Source organism: Eucyclogobius newberryi, unplaced genomic scaffold, assembly GCF_026437365.1.
Source record: "Eucyclogobius newberryi isolate DKJ021-1_F unplaced genomic scaffold, fEucNew1.0.hap1 SCAF_1, whole genome shotgun sequence".
Lineage (NCBI taxonomy): Eukaryota > Metazoa > Chordata > Actinopteri > Gobiiformes > Gobiidae > Eucyclogobius > Eucyclogobius newberryi.
Genome location: NW_027315723.1, coordinates 5,177,974 through 5,202,973, shown reverse-complemented (window position 1 = coordinate 5,202,973; position 25,000 = coordinate 5,177,974). Strand labels below are relative to the sequence as shown.

At 41.1% G+C, this 25,000-nt stretch overlaps 1 protein-coding gene across 2 annotated transcripts in view; it reads right to left on the bottom strand.

Annotated features, from left to right (window-relative positions):
* Positions 1 to 25,000, bottom strand: part of LOC140359235 (neuropilin-2-like) — a 157,740-nt gene that overhangs the window by 49,452 nt on the left and 83,288 nt on the right. For both annotated transcript variants that reach the window (XM_072444207.1, XM_072444130.1), the window contains exons 4-7: positions 23,076 to 23,306; positions 18,897 to 19,052; positions 16,979 to 17,148; positions 10,096 to 10,251 (exon numbers count right to left, since the gene is read on the bottom strand). In XM_072444207.1, coding sequence (XP_072300308.1) covers positions 10,096 to 10,251; positions 16,979 to 17,148; positions 18,897 to 19,052; positions 23,076 to 23,306 — 713 coding nt within the window. The remainder of the gene's footprint in view (positions 1 to 10,095; positions 10,252 to 16,978; positions 17,149 to 18,896; positions 19,053 to 23,075; positions 23,307 to 25,000) is intronic.

Below are 25,000 nucleotides of genomic sequence, written 5' to 3'. Positions count from 1 at the left end.
ACTAGGAGCCATGTACAAATAAATACATTCATGAGTTATGTGCCTTAGAGTTGTTTGATGTGTTTCCATCTCTTCTGCGAGCATAAAGTATCACCTGTCACTCCCAATGAACACCTGAAGGGTTGTACTGTTTGACACACAAAGATAGGGATGGAGCACTCCCTCCTGCTTCTTCTTCTGCTTCTGCTTCTGCTTCTGCTCCTGCTTCTTCTTCTGCTCCTGCTTCTTCTTCTGCTTCTGCTTCTGCTGCTTCTGTCTTTTGGTTTTATACTGTTGGAGTCCAACAATAATTTTGTTGTGGTTTAGTCCTGTTCCATCTTAGTCCTCGTCTCAATCTGGTTGGGATATGGAAGTTTGATCCTTTAGCACTTTGTTTAGTTCTGGTTTAGCCCTGATTTAGTATTAACCAAGTCCTGTTTTCCCCCCAGATGACTCAGACCACAAGTCCAGATAAGGCAGGGAGTATCTTTGTTTGGCAGACCGCGTTCTGTAAAGTATCTCTAGCTGTAGTTTATCTCGGTGTGACACAGGCCTGCTGTGTGCGTCATGCACAATGGAGCTGCTCCTTCCACACACCAAATTAAACTTTCATATAAAGAGCTCCTTACATGGATTCTCTATTATTACAACACGGCACTGCAACTTCTGAGGAGGGGAGAGAGTGCATGTTGTGTATTTAAGAGAAGTAACAAAAACAGCAAGAGAAATTATTTAGAATTTAAGTGATTTTTGAAAAATGTCACAATGTGAGGTTATCATAATCATGTGTATGGATGTATGTATGTATGTATGTATGTAAATATATATATAATATATATATATATATATATATATATATATATATATATATATATATATATATATATATATATATACATATATATCTCTTAGCATTAGCCTTCACACGTAGCCTAGCGCTAGCCATGTGCTAGCTTGCGTGGGTGTATCCCGTGTTTGGCCCCTGTGGTCAACACAAGCCGTCTGTCTCTAAACATGGGACAGACAGAGAAGACAAGACTCATGCTCATTGTATTGTAAGAGCGCTGGATTCAATCAATATGTATGTCATTTAATTCATACAAATAAACCATATATTTAAAGAAACCAACATTTGTATTCATAAACATGACCTGTCCCCAGATACGAGGTAAACATGTTAAAATCAAACATAGCTTTTATGATGAGTTGATTTATGCCTATACAAAACATGAACATGGCAGACAAGTCGATGTTATAATCTGGTGTTTTGCTTCTCCAATCAGAAAGCAGAATGAGCCCCACACGAGTCGCTCAGTTGAACGGCCAGTTTCACTCTCTGATGTGAACGGTCAGTACCTAAAGCCCAGCTCCTGCTCATCATGGACAGTGCAGCCTCTGCAGCTCAGAGACTGAACTGAAGGAGCTGAACATGAGCCATGGTCTGAACATAAAGTGTGAAGGAGAAACACAGGTTCAGTTGTAATTATAGAAACATTAAAAATATACATTAATAGTGCAGACTGCACTGTTCCTTTAAGACTAATTGTTAAATCAAAAATTAAAACGTTGGCCAAAAAATCAACAAAGAAAAGGACAAATATAATATGTTTTCCCCAGTAATGTCTGTTTGTTGAAGCAAAGCAAATATTTGGATTTACCTCAAACTACTAAAAATATACAGTGAATTAACAGAAATTATTTATAAAACAAAATACAGTGTTATGTAGTGGTTTAAATACTAGTTTTAGATTTGCAAGTGTATTTTCAGGGCACAAATTTTCTTTCTAGTTTCGTCTTTCTTCTTTGTTTATTTGTCATGGTGTCATTTATTTTTAAAAATGCAAATATATTCTAATTTAAATGTTGTCATTGTGTTTTATATTTATAAAAAAATACTTCAATCAAATAGTCTCACTAAAAGGAAATTCACTTAAAAAATAAATCCCCTTTTCTGTTGCATTGAGGCTAAACTGACCCTTCTTAAATGTTTCTTTATGTTAAAAAAATAAAATATTGCTCTTTCCTCTCTTCTTCCTGTCTGCTATTGTCCACACACCCGAGAAAGTGCTTCTGGGTCAAAAGGTCAAGCGCCCGGAGAAGCAGATGGTTGTTCATTGACCACTTTCTTCTGTTACTTTTTCACCAATGAGGAAGGCTGACTTATAATGCATCTAATTGTGTCACTTGGTGAAACAAAACTAAACTTTTATTGTCAAACTGTTGTGTCCTGCTTATATTTTTGGTGCATTATTGTACAAAAATGGTTTAAGTTTGTAAGAAACATAAAGAAGGAAAAGTTGTTGGTTATTAGCATGTATGCTAATAATCTATGCAAAAGAGTCCTACACTGTGCGGTCCAGTGGTTGTCAGTTGCCAAAACAACCATAATTTTTCATATTTTGTGATATTTTGAGGCTAACGCTAACGCTAACCAAATATATTGGAGCTAACATATATTTAGAATGCAAGGGCTCTCTTTACACCAGAATTGTGAGTGATTACTTCATCTAAATACATTCATTTAAATGTAAATGTGTAAAATTGGGTCTAAAAAGTTATCTCTATCTCTAAATCTCTAATCTGCCCGGCGACACCAGAGACTCCGCCCCTTCACGTGTCGCAATATTCAATAATTCACGTTTTCATGTTGTGTCTCCTGCTTTCATTAAAGAATAAACATGTTCCACTAGACTGCCCCCTCCTGCTCCCCCTTTCCCCTCTCACCCTCTCTTTCCCCTCTCACCCTCTCTTTCCCCCCTCACCCTCTCTTTCCCCACTCACCCTCTCTTTCCCCTCTCACCCTCTCTTTCCCCTCTCACCCTCTCTTTCCCCTCTCACCCTCTCTTTCCCCTCTCACCCTCTCTTTCCCCTCTCACCCTCTCAAACTCTCTTTCCCCTCTCACCCTCTCTTTCCCCACTCACCCTCTCTTTCCCCTCTCACCCTCTCTTTCCCTTTCCCCACTCACCCTCTCTTTCCCCTCTCACCCTCTCTTTCCCCTCTCACCCTCTCTTTCCCCTCTCACCCTCTCTTTCCCTTTCCCCACTCACCCTCTCTTTCCCCTCTCACCCTCTCGTTCCCCTCTCACCCTCCTCTCACCCTCTCTTTCCCCTCTCACCCTCTCTTTCCCCACTCACCCTCTCTTTCCCCTCTCACCCTCTCTTTCCCCTCTCACCCTCTCTTTCCCCTCTCACCCTCTCTTTCCCCTCTCACCCTCTCTTTCCCCTCTCACCCTCTCTTTCCCCACTCACCCTCTCTTTCCCCACTCACCCTCTCTTTCCCCTCTCACCCTCTCTATCCCCTCTCACCCTCTCACCCTCTCTTTCCCCTCTCACCCTCTCTTTCCCCACTCACCCTCTCTTTCCCCACTCACCCTCTCTTTCCCCACTCACCCTCTCTTTCCCCTCTCACCCTCTCTTTCCCCACTCACCCTCTCTTTCCCCTCTCACCCTCTCTTTCCCCTCTCACCCTCTTTCCCCTCTCACCCTCTCTTTCCCCACTCACCCTCTCTTTCCCCACTCACCCTCTCTTTCCCCTCTCACCCTCTCTTTCCCCACTCACCCTCTCTTTCCCCTCTCACCCTCTCTTTCCCCTCTCACCCTCTCTCTCCCCTCTCACCCTCTCTTTCCCCCCTCTCTCTCTCTCTCTTACTCTTGATGTCTCTCCACTTCTTTAGCTCTATAGTTCTCTCTTTCCCTCCCTCTTGCTCTCTATTCCTTTCACCGTTTGGCTTTTTCTCCCCTTATCTCTTTCTCTTCCTCCCCATTTCCCCTCTCTCCCTACCCCCCTCTCTCCCTCTTTCTCCCCCCCTCTCTCCTTCTTTCTCTCCCCCTCTCTCCTTCCCATCTCTTTTACTCTCTCACCCCCCGTCTATTCTCTCAACCTCTCTAATCTTCCCCTCTCTTTTTCCGTCCATCCATCTCTCTTTCTTTCCCCCTTTTTTCCGCTGTACTCTCCACGTCTGCTCTTATAAACATCGCCGTGTGGGACGTCCAGACTCGGCCCCGGAGTTTTTACTTTTTCATGAGCTCTGAGAAGAATCAGGTCAAGAGAAATGTCCACTGGAGTAAATACTGACCAGGGGGACTAAAAGTAGTAGTAGTAGTAGTGGCAGTAGTAGTAGTAGTAGTAGTAGTCCTGGAAAGTACATTATATACTGTAGGTTCGATTCCTCCGAGGTCTTATGGGGCTGTTGTAGACAGAAGGGAGGTTGGAACTATATATTTTGGGGTACAATATTTATTACATGCGCATTTTCTTTTAAATAATGGCGATATTTCGTTTTATGTTGTAATACGATAAGATTTGAGCTGTAGATGGTTGAATAAGTCTTTAAATAATACTGTACTGTGTCAAGTAGCTTCATTATTATCTTTTCATGTGGTATTTTCTGAGGCAACACATTGTGCTTCAAAAGTTCAATCAATACTGAGTCAAAAGAATGCAGTGGTTCATCATAAACTTCAATCTATTGTTACATTTGTGAAATAAAATGTAGTTGATTTTACAGCATTTCTTTCCTTAATTCCTGGGCTCACATTATGAGTCCTGCTCTTGCATTGGGATTTCCTATTACACCTCATCTCCTGGAATAATTATTCAAATGAAATCTTCTGACAAGGCGTGATGTAGGAGAGGGTTCAAACTGCAGCGTCGGCTCCATCTCAGCTTTTTTTTTACACTCACACAATGCTGAAGACAGGACTTTTCTTCACAACTTTGGCTTCTTCGAATTGTCAAAAAAAAGAAAATTATGATTTAGAGGTGAGAGTTTTAGCAAGTCATTGGTTAATTAGGCCCATATGTGGAAAGTGCGATTTGGAATTAGCGAGAGGATTTGGGTGTCAAAAAGTCTGAAGAAATTAGCTGAAAAGTAGCACCAAAAATGCAATTCATGTGCAGGTTTGAAGATGTGAAAATGAATCAAAGTAGAACCTGATATCAGAGTGTCAGATTTAAAACCTGGGGTAGTTCGGGTGTAGTTTGTCGTTCCCTCATCAGGATTTGGCACTGGCACCCAAGGGGGAATTACCATGTTGAAATAAACAAAAGCTAGCTCGGTCCAACATAATCATGTAACCAGAAAAGACGCTGGAAAAATGAGTCTGATGATGATTTATTGTCAGAGAAAGCTGGGAAATTTGAAACTGAGTGTTCTTGTAAGGCTCAGATGAGGAGCAGAGAAGACACGCTATTAAAGATTTGGAATCACACGGTCTAAATATGGGCAGAGCACATGATTATAGCAGTATGATTATAGCTGTATTGCACATGATTATAGCAGTATGGTTATAGCAGTATTGCACATGATTATAGCAGTATGATTATAGCTGTATTGCACATGATTATAGCAGTATGGTTATAGCAGTATTGCACATGATTATAGCAGTATGGTTATAGCAGTATTGCACATGATTATAGCCGTATGATTATAGCAGTATTGCACATGATTATAGCAGTATTGCACATGGTTATAGCCGTATGGTTATAGCAGTATTGAACATGATTATAGCCGTATGATTATAGCAGTATTGCACATGATTATAGCAGTATTGCACATGATTATAGGTATGATTATAGCCGTATGATTATAGCAGTATTGCACATGATTATAGCCGTATGATTATAGCAGTATTGCACATGATTATAGCAGTATGATTATAGCAGTATTGCACATGATTATTATCGTATGGTTATAGCAGTATTGCACATGATTATAGCCGTATGGTTATAGCAGTATTGCACATGATTATAGCCGTATGGTTATAGCAGTATTGCACATGGTTATAGCAGTATTGCACATGATTATAGCCGTATGGTTATAGCAGTATTGCACATGGTTATAGCAGTATTGCACATGATTATAGCCGTATGATTATAGCAGTATTGCACATGATTATAGCCGTATGATTATAGCAGTATTGCACATGATTATTATCGTATGGTTATAGCAGTATTGCACATGATTATAGCCGTATGGTTATAGCAGTATTGCACATGGTTATAGCAGTATTGCACATGATTATAGCCATATGGTTATAGCAGTATTGCACATGATTATAGGTATGATTATAGCCGTATGGTTATAGCAGTATTGCACATGATTATAGCCGTATGATTATAGCAGTATTGCACATGATTATAGCCGTATGATTATAGCAGTATTGCACATGATTATAGCCGTATGATTATAGCAGTATTGCACATGATTATAGCCGTATGATTATAGCAGTATTGCACATGATTATAGCCGTATGATTATAGCAGTATTGCACATGATTATAGCCGTATGATTATAGCAGTATTGCACATGATTATAGGTATGGTTATAGCAGTATTGCACATGGTTATAGCAGTATTGCACATGATTATAGCCGTATGATTATAGCAGTATTGCACATGATTATAGGTATGGTTGTAGCAGTATTGCACATGGTTATAGCAGTATTGCACATGATTATAGCAGAGTTTATCCGCCATCGGTTTCTCTGGATTGTAGACAATCGCGTCTCTAACCAGGGCTTAACCAGCGCTAGAAATATATAACATAAATGAAACTTAACGAGGATTGACATGTATTAACGACAATTTATTCCTCTAAAATGCTTACAATTCTAGTCATTTTCAACAATAATCCCTTTTAGAGAAGCACAACACTGTGTTGACTGTGATGGACTCGGATAATCCAGATCGTCTTCTTGGTTCAGAGCATGGGATTTGACACAAATTAACATCTGTCTGTTCCCAGTCCATCCCAGTGTGTCCTCTGTAGTTCTACACGCACCAGTGGGGCCTCCCCTTTAAATAACCTCTGGCTAAACCCGGCCTGTCTGGGCCGCTAGCATGTAATGGTGCGTCTGGGGCTGGCGTGTAATCGGACGCCGCTAATCTGTCGAGGAGACATTTTTCAGACACATCCGACAACACGAGGAGATTGCGTTGCCGTAGTTGCTAGGAGGGAAAATGAAATTAGTTTGAGAAGAAGATAGATGTGAAAAGCTGGGAGGGAATAGAGCAGTTGTTTGGATGTTTTGTCGGACATACTTAGCTTTGACAACCACTTCATCCTCTCATAACTGCACTTCTACTTTGAACTATCGACAATGTGAATTTACAAGAGTTAAAAGTATGAAAAATACACCAGATTTAATACATTTTTTACACTTTATTTTTATTTTGTGTTATGTAAGTATTTAAATGCATCCACTTAATATTTGACAGATTTCACTGTTGAGAAATCTAGAACTAAACCAGGACTAAGTTGAACCAGGACTGAACCAGGACTGAACCAGGACTGAACCAGGTACTGAACCAGGACTGAACCAGGACTGAACCAGGACTGATCCAGGACTGATCCAGGACTGAACCAGGACTGAACCAGGACTGAACCAGGACTGAACCAGGACTGATCCAGGACTGATCCAGGACTGAACCAGGACTGAACCAGGACTGATCCAGGACTGAACCAGGACTGAACCAGGTCTGAACCAGGACTGATCCAGGACTGAACCAGGACTGAACCAGGACTGAACCAGGACTGATCCAGGACTGATCCAGGACTGAACCAGGACTGATCCAGGACTGAACCAGGACTGAACCAGGAGCAAGGGCCGACGTAAATTCAACTACAATGTCTATTATTACTCAAAAGCACTTTCCAATGTGTCTTGATTCCCTTTTGATTTGACTCTTCCGTGACTGATAATCCCGCCATGGAGCTGCAGGGTTTAGGCCACCCTAAGCCCCCCCCTGAGAAGCCTGTAAGTGGTTAAAGCTTGGTCCCATCAGGGGTCCCTTACAGACAGAGGGGAGTCTGGGTCTGATCCGGTCTGTGTCAGACTTGGTCATGTGGATTTAGCTGAAGATAAGATTTTAGAAAGAGGGTTAAAGAATAATTCTATGTTCCATCTGAAGTTATTGTCCCATAGAATTCATACAAAAGAAGTGACAAACATACAACAACTTAAACAAATGCAGTATAATCCAAGACCAAGAACAAAATCAGGTCAAATCCAGGTCTAAACCAGGTTTAAACTCGGTCTGAACCAGGTCAAAACCAGGACTAAACTGGAGGTTAGTTCTAAGTAAATGTACTCCAGAGCATGTTTAAAGCTCAATAACAATAAAAACAATGCAGAACATGAGTCCAAACACATTTGAACAATTTGTCTTTTACAATTTAAAATGAAGTGCTTCTAATTGATTAAGTAACAATTGATTGACCACATAATAAATAGGCTTTGTTTAACGGACTTCCCGGATAATACTGGATAACCCTCACTGGTTGGACCAATCACAGCACGACGCACTGGTGACGGTGTCCCAGGTCCATGCCGATGGTGGATTAACTCCCCCACACCCCATCCCTTTAACACATCCCCTTTAATGCCACTCTTTCTGCTGGAAATCCACAACGACCTTAACCCAGATGGAGGGTGAAGGTTCAAATCCCCTCGAGACAAGTCTATACAGACAGTAGACTGCAACAACAGCAACAACAACAACAACAACAACAACAACAGCAGCGTGTGGCGAGTAGGTCCTGGTGTAGACTGATTTAGCGTTTCAAAGACATCATTACATAACTTTAGTGAAATGACTCATTGTGATGTTGTTACATTTAGCAACATGATTCTAAACAGATTCTATGCAACTTCACCCCAAAACACAAGGAGGAACCCGAGTTGAACCGTGAGCACTCGCCCTCCAAACCGCAGTGACCCGTTTCATAATGGGTGCGGTTTGTTTACGTGCCCCGGTGTGAGAAAGATGATGAATCATTGCACAGATAACAGCTCACAGAGGAGTCCATTGTCCCCGTCGTCTCTTTCCTCCTCGCTATCTCACGTCCGCCATTTTGACCCCGGTTTTTCTGGTCCTGCCTTGTGACTTCCCTGCCTCCGGTCACGCCTCGTAAACTCTTTCAAGGAAGAGAAGAGTCCTTAAGGTGAAGAATCTGATGATAAAGCTGCAGGATGTGCCAAGGATAATGCGGTTTGGGTAAAAATGTGAAAATAAGAGCTGCACCCACAAGAGCTGCACCCACAAGAGCTGCGCCCACAAGAGCTGCATCCACAAGAGCTGCGCCCACAAGAACTGCACCTACAAGAGCTGCACCCACAAGAGCTGCACCCACAATAATTGCACCCACAAGAGCTGCACCCACAAGAGCTGCGCCCACAAGAACTGCACCTACAAGAGCTGCGCCCACAAGAACTGCACCTACAAGAGCTGCACCCACAAGAGCTGCGCCCACAAGAACTGCACCTACAAGAGCTGCACCCACAAGAGCTGCACCCACAAGAACTGCACCCACAAGAACTGCACCTACAAGAGCTGCACCCACAAGAGCTGCACCCACAAGAACTGCACCCACAAGAGCTGCGCCCACAAGAACTGCACCTACAAGAGCTGCACCCACAAGAACTGCACCTACAAGAGCTGCACCCACAAGAGCTGCGCCCACAAGAACTGCACCTACAAGAGCTGCACCCACAAGAGCTGCACCCACAAGAACTGCGCCCACAAGAACTGCACCTACAAGAGCTGCACCCACAAGAGCTGCACCCACAAGAGCTGCACCCACAAGAACTGCACCCACAAGAGCTGCACCCACAATAACTGCACCCACAAGAGCTGCACCCACAAGAGCTGCACCCACAAGAGCTGCACCCACAAGAGCTGCGCCCACAAGAGCTGCACCTACAAGAGCTGCACCCACAAGAACTGCGCCCACAAGAGCTGCGCCCACAAGAACTGCAACCACAAGAGCTGCACCCACAAGAACTGCACCCACAATCACTTCAAATACCACCATTCAAACCACATAAGGTTCTATTTAATTATGAAATCAAAATGTCAAAAATAAACGCATAATAAAGACACAGTTTGTGATATTCAGGAATAATACATTTTATAAATATGATCTAAAAGCCTTCATACTTTTGTCTGCCTCAACATACTGTAGGAATAATCGTTTAACTCGTTAGTTGCAGCTCTAACTGACCAAACACGTTCTCAACCGTCGCAGAGGAAAATCACCTTCAAATACCGACGATCCAAAGAATTCCAGCCGAGCGTTTAGCGCCCGTGTAAATAAAGTGCTGGTGGAACTTTACCTTGTGGTTCTTGCCGTGGCGATAGACCATCCAGTCCTCTCCGTTGGTGCTGACCTCCAGTTTGAACGACGTGACAAAGTAAGACTTCTGCGTCTCCTTGGAAACGGCCCCCTGCGTGGCAATCCCAGTCAGGACTTTGAGGAAGTGAAGGTCCACCTACAGAGAAGGGGAAGTCGTATAACGTCAGGATGTTACATATCACTGCATTCAGACAATATTTCATCTCATTTTATTGTTATTAAGAGCAAATCATGCAGCTGTTCAGATAATGAATCTAAAATATATGTCCATTTAACATAAACTATTTATTTTTAGTGAGCATAACATAACTGTAGTATTATTTGTATATGTATAATTCCTCCCGATTGAAGTTGTTGAGGCGTGTTCTGCCTGGATACAGCCTGGATCCTCTGCATTAGCCTATAGCAGCTTAGCACTTCCACCCAAAGCCTTTACTTTGTCTGCGGACAGGATTATTCCACCATCCAGATGTTTACACAGACACCACAGCTGTAGGGGCCCCTCATACATGTTCTTATTTTACACAACTTTAAAGGAGACATATCATACAAATTTCTTTATTCTCCAAGACACCTTTGCTCCGCCAATTCTCGTTTCCACCAGTTCACGCCCACTGTTCCACCATTTTGTTTTTAAATCGGTGATACACGTGGGATTCAGCAACGTTGTGTCGCCGTTTAGGCACAAATACAATACAATCCAATCTACTTTATTTATATAGCACGATTTATACAACCAGAGGGTTCCAAAGTGCTTCACAGCAAGGTAAAAGAGGATAAAAGTAATAAAATAAGATATAAAAACAAAATCAAACCGAAAATTCAATCAAACAAACACACTAAAATCAATGGAATAAAAATAAACAAAATAAAATAGATAAAAAGGTGCTGCCCTCCCAACACATAACAAACATACAATCAACACACTACATGGAGTTAAAAGCCAGAGAAAACAGATGGGTTTTAAGAAGTGATTTAAAAAGAGGCAGTGAGGAGGCTTTTCTTATGAGGAGTGGCAGTTTGTTCCTGCCACTGCAAAGGCTCGTTCACCTCTGACCTTTAGCCCGTGGCACTGCCAGGAGTAGCTGGTCAGCTGACCTGAGGGAACGGCTGGGAGTGTAGGGGTGTAGCAGCTCGGAGAGGTAAGGAGGGGCAAGACCATTTAAGGCTTTAAAAGTAAATAAAAGAGTTTTAAAATGAATCCTAAAATGAACGGGCTCCAGTGGAGTGAAGCTATAGGCGAAATGTGCTCATATTTTCTTGTTCCAGTTAAAAGACGGGCAGCAGCATTTTGGACCAGTTGGAGACGAGCAATTGAGGACCCACTAACCCCCGTGTAGAGAGCATTGCAGTAATCCAGTAATGCACAAATACAATACAATCTGCAGCTCTACTACACAGCATTTAACCATAAGTCAGTGGATTTGTTTCTTTATTCAGTCTTTTAAGATCTAGATTGCAATTTTGAGATCACATATAAAAGAGAGATCTACAAGCAAACAAGAGCATAACATATCTTAAGTAAGAACATTGTTTTAAAAAGATACCTTGTTATTACTGGATGCATCACTTGATTAAAAGTTTAGTGAGCTTGATTTAAAACAATATATAATAGTTTGACTGTGTGGTCTCAGATATGATTCAAATACATATATATATATATATATATATATATATATATATATAAATATTCAAACTATGATGTAACATGTATAAAGATGGCTTGAAGGTAATGTCAGCAGTAAATGAAGGTTTAGTGCTCTTTTCTCAGACACTGTGAGTTTTCAGACTGGATTATTGAGCCCTCCAGATGTGAGCTCAGACACACAGCACTGTAACAGCTGCAGGAGCCGGTGGGGGGTGCACACTGTTTGCCCCCCACCTCAGAAGAGCCATAAGGCCATCTACTGTTTATACGCCTGTGTTCTGCGCCCCAACCCCACGACCCATTGCTCTAACGTTAGAATCCGTTCCCACAGACAAGGCTGATCCATCAACGCGCGCTCCTCCTTGGTGTAGTTCCAACGCTCATGTGGATTTGAGACAAGAGGAGATGGAGAGAGAGAACAACACAGTTATCACAGTCTAGGCAAGGCAAGGCAAGGCAAGTTTATTTGTAGAGCACATTTCATACACAAGGCAATTCAAAGTGCTTCACACAGCAGGAAAAATGCATTCAAATCACAAAGAAATTACAGAAATACAATAAAATTAACTAAATAAAAAATTATCAATCCAACTGATTTTCTAAACTAATAAAATCACAAACAAAAGAGAAGAGTGCAAAGAAAAAATCCTTTCAGTCATATGCGCAGCTAAACAAAACTGTTTTTAGCTTAGATTTGAACATTGTCAGAGTAGAAGCCTGTCTCACATCTTCAGGAAGACTGTTCCAGATTTTAGCTGCATAAAACTGAAACGCAGATTCCCCATGTTTTGTCCTGACTCTGGGCACCAGCAGGAGGCCGGTCCCTGAGGTCCTCAGAGTCCGAGATGGTTCATATGGCACTAACATATCCAAGATGTACTTTGGTGCTAGGCCATGGAGAGACTTGTACACAAGCAGAGCTGCTTTAAAGTCTATTCTCTGAGCCACAGGGAGCCAGTGCAGAGACCTGAGAACAGGACTAATGTGATCATACTTCCTGGTTCTAGTCAGGACCCGAGCAGCAGCGTTCTGGATGTACTGCAGCTGTTTTACAGCTCGTTTGGAGAGACCAGTGAGCAGGCCGTTACAGTAGTCTAATCTACTGGAGACAAACGCATGGATAAGTCTCTCTAAATCTGGTTTTGACACTATATTTTTGATTTTGGCAATGTTTTTTAGATGGTAAAAAGCTGCTGATGTTATTGATTTGACGTGGCTATTAAAGTTCAAGTCTGAGTCCATTATTACCCCCAGATTTCTAATTTGGTTTGTAGGTTTTAGAGCGAGACTCTGGAGGTGACCGCTAACACTTTCTCTTTGTTTCTGTGGGCCAAAAACGATTATTTCAGTCTTGTCTGAGTTCAGCTGGAGAAAGTTGTTTTGCATCCACACACTGATCTGTTGGATGCAGTGACAGAGTGAATCTACTGGTCCATAGTCAGCTGCCGATAGTGAAACATAGATCTGAGTGTCATCTGCATAATTGTGATAGGACACATTATCACTGCGTATCAACTGACCCAACGGCAGCATGTAGAGGTTGAACAGAAGGGGACCCAGGACTGACCCTTGGGGCACTCCACAGGTCAGGGTCATGTGGTCTGAGACACAGCTACCAATTTCAACAAAGTACTTCCTGTCTTCCAGATAGGACCTTAACCAGTTTAGGGCAGTGCCAGTGATGCCCACCCAGTCCTCTAGTCTCTGTAAGAGGATCCCATGATCGACAGTGTCAAACGCAGCACTCAGATCTAACAGAATTAAGACTGAGGCTTTGCCCGTGTCAGTGTTCAGGCGGATGTCATTTGTCACCTTGACAACAGCAGTCTCAGTGCTGTGATGAGGTCTAAAACCTGACTGAAAAACATCAAATGAGTTGTTTATTAAGAGGAAATCTGTGAGCTGTTGGTAAACAACCTTTTCAAGGACTTTGCCCAAAAATGGCAGATTAGAGATGGGCCGGTAATGACTCAGTACTGCGGCATCAAGACTGCTCTACTTTAGGAGAGGCTTTATGACCGCAGTTTTCAAAGACATTGGGAATGTTCCAGATTGAAGCGACATGTTAACTATGTGAGTGAATGGTGCTAACAAACTGTTCAGCACAGACTTTAGAAATCTGGTGGGTAACACATCAAGGGAGCATGTAGATGAACTCAGACTGGTGATGATCTCATGGACAGTTTTGTCAGTTACTGGTGCAAAGTGAGTTAGCTCTAAGTGTCTTGGTGGTTTTAGGGTAATTTTTTGCATTGTGGGATTTATAGCATTTTTAATGCCCTGAACTTTGTCATTAAAGAATAATGCAAACTCATTACACTTGGATGTGGTCTACAGCGCTCGCCTTTAACTTTGAACACAAGTCCTACTGTACCAAGATGGAGGCTAACGCTGCTGTGACGAGAAGAGAAAGAGTAGCAAAGGAAATAAATACTAAAGTGCAGGACGACTGAGGTCCAGGGTTAGATCTGGATCAGACCTTTTTCCATCTCTTACTCTACCCTTAGTTTGGTCCTATCAGCTGAGGGACAAGTTAGACACGGCCCCTGTTTAGTACGCTCTAGTCCTGGTTAGGTTCTGGTCTAGACCTGGGTCAGCTCAGGTTATGCTAAATATTTAGTTTGGAGGGCTACAAAATATGAAATATGGAAAAGTATCTGCTTTTTGACTCCATAGTTTCCGTTACATTAACTCAAACATGTCCATGCCTTAAGAGTCAAACTCAGTCAACATGAAAACTTAACAGAACAAAACCAAAACTAGGATTAGGCTAATTTAGACCAAATAAGCAAAATCATAAATAAAATTTGGCACTTTTCAACGTTTTAATTTTAAAAACAGTCATTTCTGTCCTTATTTAATATATTTAGTTTGTTGTTATATCGATTATTATGATTGTGACAATAACTTTTTTGAATTTATAGAGTTGACTATAGAGTATATCTTTGCTAAGGCCACTTTATAGTAGAAAAAGCTTCAGTTGTAGTCATCTGGACTCAGTTTGAAAAATTAGACGTTTCGACTCTCATCCAAGAGTCATTGTCAATAAAAGAATTTAGATCGATAACTCCGATATTAATACTGTTCTGTGGTAAGACCCGCCCATTGGGAGGAGCCTTCCTGAAGTAGAAAGAGTTGTTTGTTTCAACAGAAACTCCCCCCTTGTATCTACCGAGCTAGCCTATTCAGAATCTTAATGGGCTATTAGAATCCTCTTTGTCTTTGTGAGACCCTGGCTCAACCACCCTGAGTACCTGATTAGCATCTGAATGTCCTTTACCTTTCCAGGGGTTCAGTAACCCATTATAAATAACAGGAAGATTAAACCTTAGCCCTCCATTTCTGTTTAAAGAAGGTCTTTCTTTTTTAACAAAAATAGCTTCCTTGACTCCTCTTTCAAACCATCTTTTCTCCCTGCTTAAAACCTTCACCTCACCGTCTTCAAACGAGTGATTAGAGGCTTCAAGATGGAGATGCACGGCGCTCTGAGGTCCTGAACTTGTATTTCTTCTGTGCTGATAGAGCCTCTTGTGTAGAGGCTGTTTCGTCTCACCTATGTAACGTTCTTTACAACTTTCTTCACTGCATTGGATCGAATAAACTACATTGCTCTGTTTTTGAGTCGGCAACTTGTCCTTTGGGTGAACCAGTTTTTGTCTTAAAGTGTTTCCTGGTTTAAAATAAACAGGGACTTCGTGTTGTCTAAAAATTCTCTGCAGTTTTTCCGACAGGCCAGACGCATAAGGGATAGAAACACCCTTCCTTCTCTGTTCAGTTTCCCTTTTGTCCTGCTTCTTGGTTCTCTTCACTCTGTTGAGAGCCCAAGCGGGGTACCCACAGGCTGAGAGGGCATTTCGGACATGTTTTTCCTCTTTCTTCTTGCCCTCTGAGCTGGTGGGCACACCTTGAGCTCTGTGTTGTAAGGTTCTGATCACACCCAGCTTGTGCTGTAGTGTATTTTTCAAACTGAGTCCAGATGACTACAACTGAAGCTTTTTCTATGGAACACGCCTGGACGAATGAGGGATTACACCGACATAAGGCCACTTTAATTCATCCATTATTAATATATAAAATATATACATATTCAATTGTTTAATAACTGTATTAAGCTTTGGTGGTGCTCTACTTACTTTGCTTTAATGCATGTTAGAAAATAGCATTTGTAACGGTGTATAACACATTTATGGACCGAGTGAACTCTTTTGATATTGAGGATGGGTGAAAATAGTTGAGCCTTAACAGGTTATTTTATATATTTTCCTGACTTCTTGTTCAGCCACATATCCAAACATTCCAAACCTGTGGAATCACTGCAGCAACATTTTCATCATTTTACAGGAAAATCCTGATTACTGGATCCCATTAGCGCATTAGACTGGATTACCATTTTAAACACATATTAACGATGCATTGATATGATTTACTTGTTCATTTATGCAGCAGCAGCAGAGAGGAAGAGCTTAATGCCTTTGGTATTTTGAATAAAATGCTAATGTAACTCTTTATTTAAAAAAGCAGCAGTGCACGGCAAAATACACAGCTAATAGCTCCGGTGCGTCCTAAAGAATGTTTGGGCTTGTATAACATTTTCATTTCAAATGTATTACTTAGGGGCGGGGCAGAGAAGCAGCAATTTCACTCAAGTAAGTGCAAAAAATAATATACTTCAGTAGAAGTACAAAGCAGTGGGCTAAGAAATCAACTGTAAGATCCAGTTTATAATTTAAAATTGGATGGAAAAACATGAAACTGTGGACAAAATCTGGTCTGTTCAAAGGATGAGCACAAATATTAGAACAACTCAATCCTATCTGAAGCAGCAAGAGACAAACATATTCAAATCATTTAAAATTAGGGCTGAGAATTAAGTCTCTCATGATTCGATACGATACACCAGAGCTTCTCAAAGTGTGGAGCGTGCCCGTTTGAGGGGGGCACATAGCCGCGCCCCCGCGTCTAAAAAAATCGTTTATTCATATGCACAGCTAAACAAACCAGTTTTTAGCTTAGAAATAGCCCTTTTTATATGGATTCCTAGAATGTTTTACTTTATTAAAGTCCCTAAATCAATTGACTTAATTCCTAAAGGATTTTTAAAAACCCAACAAATGCATGTGCTAATTGTTTGAGCCAGGTTTGTATTGTTTGATTAGGATCCTCGTTAGCAGCTCATTTAATGCATCTTAAGTATTAGATGTACCCGTACACGCACCTGTATGAACTCTTTGTTGCTGTCCTCCGATGGCGTCCAGGCATTGTCGTCGTTGTTGAGGCGAGCTTGCCGTGGCAACCAACGATTGTCGTAAAACGTGGTGGAGGCAGAAATCTGGTCGTCGCTGATTTTACCCGATTCCATTCCCAAAGCCATACTGCAGTGGAAGGCTGGAAGCAAGAGAGACTGGGGTAAGGACTGTGGAAGTAGTAGTAGTAGTAGTAGTAGTGGTAGTAGTTGTAGTGTTGTAGTGTTGTAGTGTTGTAGTGTTGTTGTTGTAGTAGTTGTAGTAGTTGTAGTAGTTGTAGTAGTTGTAGTAGTTGTAGTAGCAGCTGTAGGAGTAGTAGTAGTAGTAGGAGTACTAGTAGTTGTAGTAGTAGTAGTAGTTGTTGTAGTAGTTGTAGTAGTTGTAGTGTTGTAGTGTTGTAGTGTTGTTGTTGTAGTAGTTGTAGTAGTTGTAGTAGTTGTAGTAGTTGTAGTAGCAGCTGTAGGAGTAGTAGTAGTAGTAGGAGTACTAGTAGTTGTAGTAGTAGTAGTAGTTGTAGTAGTTGTAGTAGTTGTAGTAGTTTTAGTAGCAGCTGTAGGAGTAGTAGTAGTAGTAGGAGTACTAGTAGTTGTAGTGGTAGTAGTAGTTGTAGTGGTAGTAGTAGTTGTAGTAGTTGTAGTAGTTGTAGTAGTTGTAGTAGTTTTAGTAGCAGCTGTAGGAGTAGTAGTAGTAGTAGTTGTAGTAGTTGTAGTAGATGTAGTAGCAGCTGTAGGAGTAGTAGTAGTAGGAGGAGTACTAGTAGTTGTAGTAGTAGTAGTAGTAGTAGTTGTAGCAGTTGTAGTAGTTGTAGTAGTTGTAGTAGTTGTAGTAGTTGTAGTAGCAGCTGTAATAACTGTGACTAGTCTAACTGTAATATTATCCTTTTTATCTTTTTTAGAATGCATTGGATTTATTTAGCACCTTTTTTACACTGCATTACTCTTTCATTCCACTTGGTAAGACACTAATGAAGCCACAGCTGCCCTGGGACAGACTGACAGTAGTGAGGCTGCCACCGTCAATCGTCCACAAATACACTACATTCATTGTTGATTCATTTCTCCCTGTGGCCCTCAGAGCCGACTGTTGTTGTGATTTTGGGCCTTACAAAAATAAATTGATTTGATTTGATTCATACTGGGCAATGTGGGTGAAGTGTCCTGCCTAAGGACACAACAACAGCCTCTGATTCCCATCAATAATGCACTTTAATCATAAATGCAGTTTGAAAGAGGACATTTACAGACTTATCAACAGTCTGTCCAAGTATGTGTCACCTTCCCCTCGAGCCGTGGCCCTGGTAGTAGCAGTACTTTTAAACACATAGTTTAGTAGTAATTGCAGTAGTACAGTAATTGTTCCGTATTTTACTACTTCAGTCAAACATACAAGTCAAGTATGTTTTTAGAACTAGAAATTGACTTGACCCGATCCATACCTTTATGTCCTGAAATAAAGACCCCTGCTCCTCCGTCTCTCCTCGCTTTCTTTTATGTTTGGATTTAAATTAACTTGACCTCAATTGTACCTGGTCTGACCTGAGGGACAGGGCTCCGTCTGCCCCGTCGTCACGTCCTCATTCTAACAGAAAAAACACTCTCTTTTCTGCATTTCTACTTCTCTCAGTGTCTATCAAAAGTTTGACTTGAATTATTTATCTTTTAAAACTTCACAAAGTACCGTCCTTACTCAAAAAACCCACAATCATATTCACATATTACATCCTTTTTTATTTGATGACAGCAATAAATCTCACGCAGCAAAACATTTTTCATTCAAGAATCAGATGATTGTTGCTAACATAACTGCCGGGGCTAATGCTACTACAACTGTTCATCATTGGTACTGCAATTAGTGAAGCTTTAAACCAATAAATGATGAAAAGTTACTCACAATCGCTGACTTCTTTGTGTGTCATGTTGTAGCGTGCAGAGAATCCATCTTTAGCCACCGCCATGTCCGTGTGGAAGGACAGGGAGAGCAGACCCGACGAGGACCGGATCTCAGGAGGGATCTTTGTACCGCAGTATCGACCAATCAGAGGAGAGACTGAAACACAGAGGATGAGATGATTAGGAATAAAGAAGTATGTGTTAGACCTGGGTTTGGACCTGGTTTGGACCTGGATTGGACCTGGTTTGGACCTGGATTGGACCTGATTTGGACCTGGTTTTTGCACGGTTTGGACCTGGTTTGGACCTTCTTTTAACTGATATTCCTTTTAGACAAAATTTTGTTCTAGTTTGGACCTGGTTTAGAAAGAATTTAGTCAAATTCTGACGTAGACCCAATTTAGACCTGGTTTAGACCTGATTCAGACCTGATTCAGACCTGGTTTAGGCCTGATTCAGACCTGGTTTAGACCTGATTCAGACCTGGTTTAGACCTGGTTTAGACCTGATTCAGACCTGGTTTAGACCTGATTCAGACCTGGTTTAGACCTGATTCAGACCTGGTTTAGACCTGGTTCAGACCTGGTTCAGACCTGGTTTAGACCTGATTCAGACCTGGTTTAGACCTGGTTCAGACCTGGTTCAGACCTGGTTTAGACCTGATTCAGACCTGGTTCATACCTGATTCAGACCTGGTTTAGACCTGGTTTAGACCTGATTCAGACCTGGTTTAGGCCTGATTCAGACCTGGTTTAGACCTGGTTTAGACCTGATTCAGACCTGGTTTAGACCTGATTCAGACCTGATTCAGACCTGGTTCAGACCTGGTTTAGACCTGGTTCAGACCTGGTTTAGACCTGATTCAGACCTGGTTTAGACCTGGTTCAGACCTGGTTTAGACCTGGTTCAGACCTGGTTTAGACCTGGTTCAGACCTGGTTTAGACCTGGTTCAGACCTGGTTTAGATCTGGTTCAGACCTGGTTTAGACCTGGTTCAGACCTGGTTTAGACCTGGTTCGGACCTGGTTCGGATCTGTTCTGGCCTTGACATAAATTCATTACACAACCACTCCATCTGAACTTGACATTTCAAACTAAACGTACAGAAGGCGAGACTAAATTGCTTTTCTGCTTTTTTTTACTCACAGCAAATTGGACTTTGTGGCTGAAGCCTTTTTGTAAAACTAAAGATGGATCAAATCCAAACCACAAGAGCATCGAGTGACCTTTCTGAGAGCCGGCCATTAGCTGCGCTTCCTTATAATTAATACGGCATAAATAGAAAACCATCCCTTTAAATGAAACGTGGCCCCAAAAGCTTTTCGTTATCTGCACAAAACCCCAAGCCAGAAGACACAGACGCTCCAGACCACTCCCCCTTTGGACTTTGAGACCTTTGTTGGTCCAGCGGGGAGTGTATGGTCCAGCTCGGGTCTTGGGGGGATCCTGGCCTGGGTTTGGGGACAGATGGAGGACTGTGGACAGTGTGAAAGACGGGGGACTAAAACCAACACGATTCATGCTGTTATTGAGATAATCTGGACTACATGGAGCGGCGTCTTATTTAAATCATTAAACTTGCATGTGACGCACAGTGGGAGGAGTCTCTGCCTGATTACTTAAGTACATGTTCTACTACAAATCTGAACTGGACTGAAAAGTAGACACCTTGAATTCCAGGAAATCTGATCTCAAATTGTGATTGTGAAATGGACAATTCAAAATGTACAAGGATAAAATTATAACTTTTCTGATGAACACAGTGCGCCACTCGCTTATCTCCAAATGACAGGTCGGATCTGTGGAGAGTCGAGTCCGATCACAGCAAGAAACGAAGCAAGTTACGGACCGGAAAGTATTTACCGTGATATTAGATATAAAGTAGAGTCATATATGAGGCCAGCATCATGAAATAAACATGTTTGATCTGTATTTAGCCCTGGTTTAGTTCTGTTTTGCTCCTTTCATGGTTCTTAGGATTCAGACTTTGTTGGTTCTGTTCAGATTGGGGTTCGACCTCCTTGACTAAAGCGCGCTCTCTCCACAGAGGATTACAGTATTCTCACGAGTCTTCTTCATCCCTAAACCTCTCCGTCTGTCTCGTCCTTTCGCCTGGAGGACTCGCTCACTCAAAACTGGGTTACTCTTTATTCTCCTAATTCTCACTTTAAATGGGATAAATTGTTTTGGAGCCATCAAAGCCCCTCCGAATACAGAACTATAATTGGAATTTTAAATCCTGTTTTTAGTGAGAATGGAATAATTAGGGCAATATCCTCCGCCTGCGTTTAAGAAAGTGACTAGAAGGACTTTGGAGTACAGTGGACTTTTTATTATTTATGTATTTATTTATGATATTAAATATATGAATAAAAGGTACAGAGGCAAAAACAAATCCATTACCCAATAGTAAAGAATATTACTTAATTTAATGGCACAATTAAGTAAGAGAAATATTAATTATCATCTGAAAAATGTAAATATCGAACAGTATTCTCAAAATTGAGTAAACAATTATGATTATTAACTTCGGATCTTCAATGCTATTGCTTGTGACAGTTACACATTTAAAAAAGAACAAAACTCAGTTGACAATTTCATAGCCTGAGATCAAGTCTGTTCCGTGTCACCTCGACTGCAACGTTTGACAGTCTATGAGCTTAATGTCTGCACAACTGGGACTAAAAACAGGATTAAAGCCGGAATTGGTTTGAGTCTGGTTTAGTCCTGGTTTGGACCTGGTTTAGCCCTGGTTTAGCCCTGGTTTGGACCTGGTTTAGCCCTGGTTTAGCCCTGGTTTAGACCTGGTTTAGACCTGGTTTAGCCCTGGTTTGGACCTGGATTTGACTAGCTTTGGTCATGTTTACCTCTGATTGGTCCACACTTCAAACCCAGATCTCAATCACAGACTTTCACTTAAACCTTTAGGGAGGAAGGAAGCGAGGCGATAAGAAAAGGAGCTAGGAGGTAGGAGACTTCTTTCGGACGCCGCGTTAAGTATTTCCTTTTTATAAACAATGACAAGAAGTCGGAACTCTTCAAAGCCCAAGTATGTCTGAGCAGGACAATTAAAAGGGCAGATTTGTGAAATAGTTTGAAGGAATGTATTGTGTCCCAGCTCATTCTCCAGATTAAGATTACGAGAGGAAGTGGATAAAAAAGGATAACCATGGTGTATTATTAATATTATTATGTAGGAATATGAAGTTATTAAATGGGGCAAAATATGGGAGAGTGCATTAGGATGTTACAAATTCCTTAAAACTATGTGCGTTTCATTTAAATTCTACTGTAAATCAATACCTCGCATTTAAGTTCTAGAATTTTACATTATAATTTTAGATTTTAGGCTCTAGATTTACTGACCAAATGTCGACCCGTATCTGTATTTGTTTGGGATTTGTCTTGGAGGTGTGAGTAATGACTTCACTTTCTAAAGCTATTGTAACAGATCATTTCCCTTTTGTGACAGAGAAGTGGCTGAACTTTGTGTCAGTTTTCGTTTCATGTGAATAGGCCCAGTAATTACAGCGAAATGAACCGTAAAGCAGGTAAACAAAGCTGCCGTCTGGATCTCACTGATGCTTGTCTTATTTACAGCTTGCCAGTAGTTTGTCTGGGATGATATACATTACAATAATTCCAGCAGACACTTTGGTCCTTTAAAGGATACATATACTTTTTTTTACCATGTTATTATAAGTTTTCCCTCGTTAAAAACATGCTTTGAGTTGCGTCTCGCTTCATTCACGTTAGTTTCAATAATCCTGTTTACGAGCTCGTCTTCTCTGCTACTTTTCTCATTAATGACACAATTTTCTGGCTATTTCTGAGCATTTCTGTTTCAAATCACATTAATTAAAACTGCGCGGCGACATTTGCATGCCGGGGCAAACTAGGTTTTGTTTGTTTCCCCACGGTAAATCCCTCTGCTGCCAGTAGATGGAGTTCTAACACCAAATCCCGATGAGAGAACGTTTCACGGATCTAATGTAACTCTATAAAACATGAGATGCCAAAGTAAAGGATGTTTAAAGGACAATAAGAGTGTAAACAATGCAGCGTAAGTGTCCTTTAAAGCGTGCTCCTAGTGGCCACCAATGATACTACAGTTCGTATTGTACTCGAAACTATACGAAACACTCGAGTATTACCGTAACTGCAGTAGCAACGTTCTCACCTTGTGGCAGCCCGTCCCACACGTCCAGCCAGTCGTACTTGCAGTCGCCCTCGCCCACCTGCAGCGGGTCGTTCTCCAGGTCAAAGGTCATGAAGGTGAGCGTGATGTCCATGAGGGGCGGGGCTATGATCATGTAGGAGCACTCCAGGTTGTGCGGATACTTGTCAGGGAAACCCGGGGACTCGAACATTCCCGTGGAGCTGCTGAAGTTACGGAAGCAGAACTCGGAACCTGGAAAAACACAAAGACGACGCGAGGAGTTAGAATGTGTCGCAGTATTTGTACAATGTGTGTAGTTTTGCGGTTAAAGTGTGCAGATGTGTTGTCTTGGTTTGTGGTTCGTGTCTCTGTGATTGCTGGACCTTTTGAATGAAACAAAAACTGGCACAAAGTCTGACGTCGTCTCAAATAAACAAAGGTTAAATCATTTTTTTCCCGCATTAGCTTCAGAAATTGGTGACTTTGTTCAAATCCAAACACCTCCATCTGAAATGATGACATCAAATTGTAAACACAACAAATTAGATGAAAATTGAATGTGTCAAAAGTTGTAAAATAAAATAATTTTGTTTTTACAAAAAGTTGTAAAATTCAAAAAAATAATAATAATAATAATTAGGCCTGGTTTAGTCCTAGTTTAAATTGTCAAAGAGAAAATACACAAATGTCGTTGTTAAGAGACTTGCCATATCAATGTCGTTTCTATTTACTTTGATTAATCCTTCAAAAATGTCAAAACAAGCGGAATTTTTTTATTATCGGAAATTTTAATTCACAAATGTTTCCCTGATCTTTCATGTCAGTAAAAATGTATTTTATCTTGCTACATTTATGTATCTACAGCACAAATTAAAACTTAATATGAAATTGTACTGTGATTGCTCTTGCATGAAACAAAAACTGGCACAAAGTCTGACGTCGCCTCTGTCAGCGCAAATAAACAAAGGTTAAAGGTCAATAGCTTCAGAAAGTGGTGTTTTTCAACTTGTTCAACTCCAAACACCTCCATCTGAAATGATGACATCAAATTGTAAACACAACAAATTAGATGAAAATTGAATGTGTCAAAAGTTGTAAAATAAATATAAAAAAATTGGAAAATTGAAAAAAAAAAAAAAAAAAAAAATGTAGGCCTGGTTTAGTCCTAGTTTAAATTGTCAAAGAGAAAATACACAAATGTAGTTGTTGAGAGACTTGCCATATCATATGTCGGGTTATTATTATTATTCCTTTAAGGTTCAAGTCAAAACAAGCGTAATTTTTTAATTATCGAAAATTAAAAATCAACAAATGTTTCCCTGATCGTTCATGTCAGTCAAACGATCTTTTATCTTGCTACATTTATGTATCTACAGCACAAATTAAAACTTAACATCAAATAGTAAATCCAGATGACTTTCAGAAAACAATTTTGGAATAAACACTGAATTAAACAGGTCGTTTTGGCGATAAAATGAAAGGCTATAGATCATTGGGTCTATCTCATCGTTCTTGGGGAGGCTGTTGCACAAAGTCGTGCATCACTGCCACAGAACGGGACGCTACAGTGAGGCGCGCGCCGCGATAAGACGGAGGTTTGGCTTTTATGAAAATACAACTGGAGCGGAGGATGCACAAATGCTCAAAACGCCGAGAGGAACGGTGCATCTCGGGATGTGAACGAGCTAATAGCAATTTCACCGAGTTCAGTGAATTCGAAGACAACAACAACACAATAATAACTATGCTGGACCTGAAAACCAAGCAGGTGCTAACAGCGAGTTAAGTGCGACCGTGATGCAGTTCGGGTTTGGTTTTTCACACTCGTCCAGGGGCATTAACTAACCCTAACCCAAGACTGAATTCTCAACCGCTGAACTGATCAAAGACGTACGTGCATTTCAGGATGTGTTTGTAGAGGTCTAAACTACAAGGGGAGCAGCTTT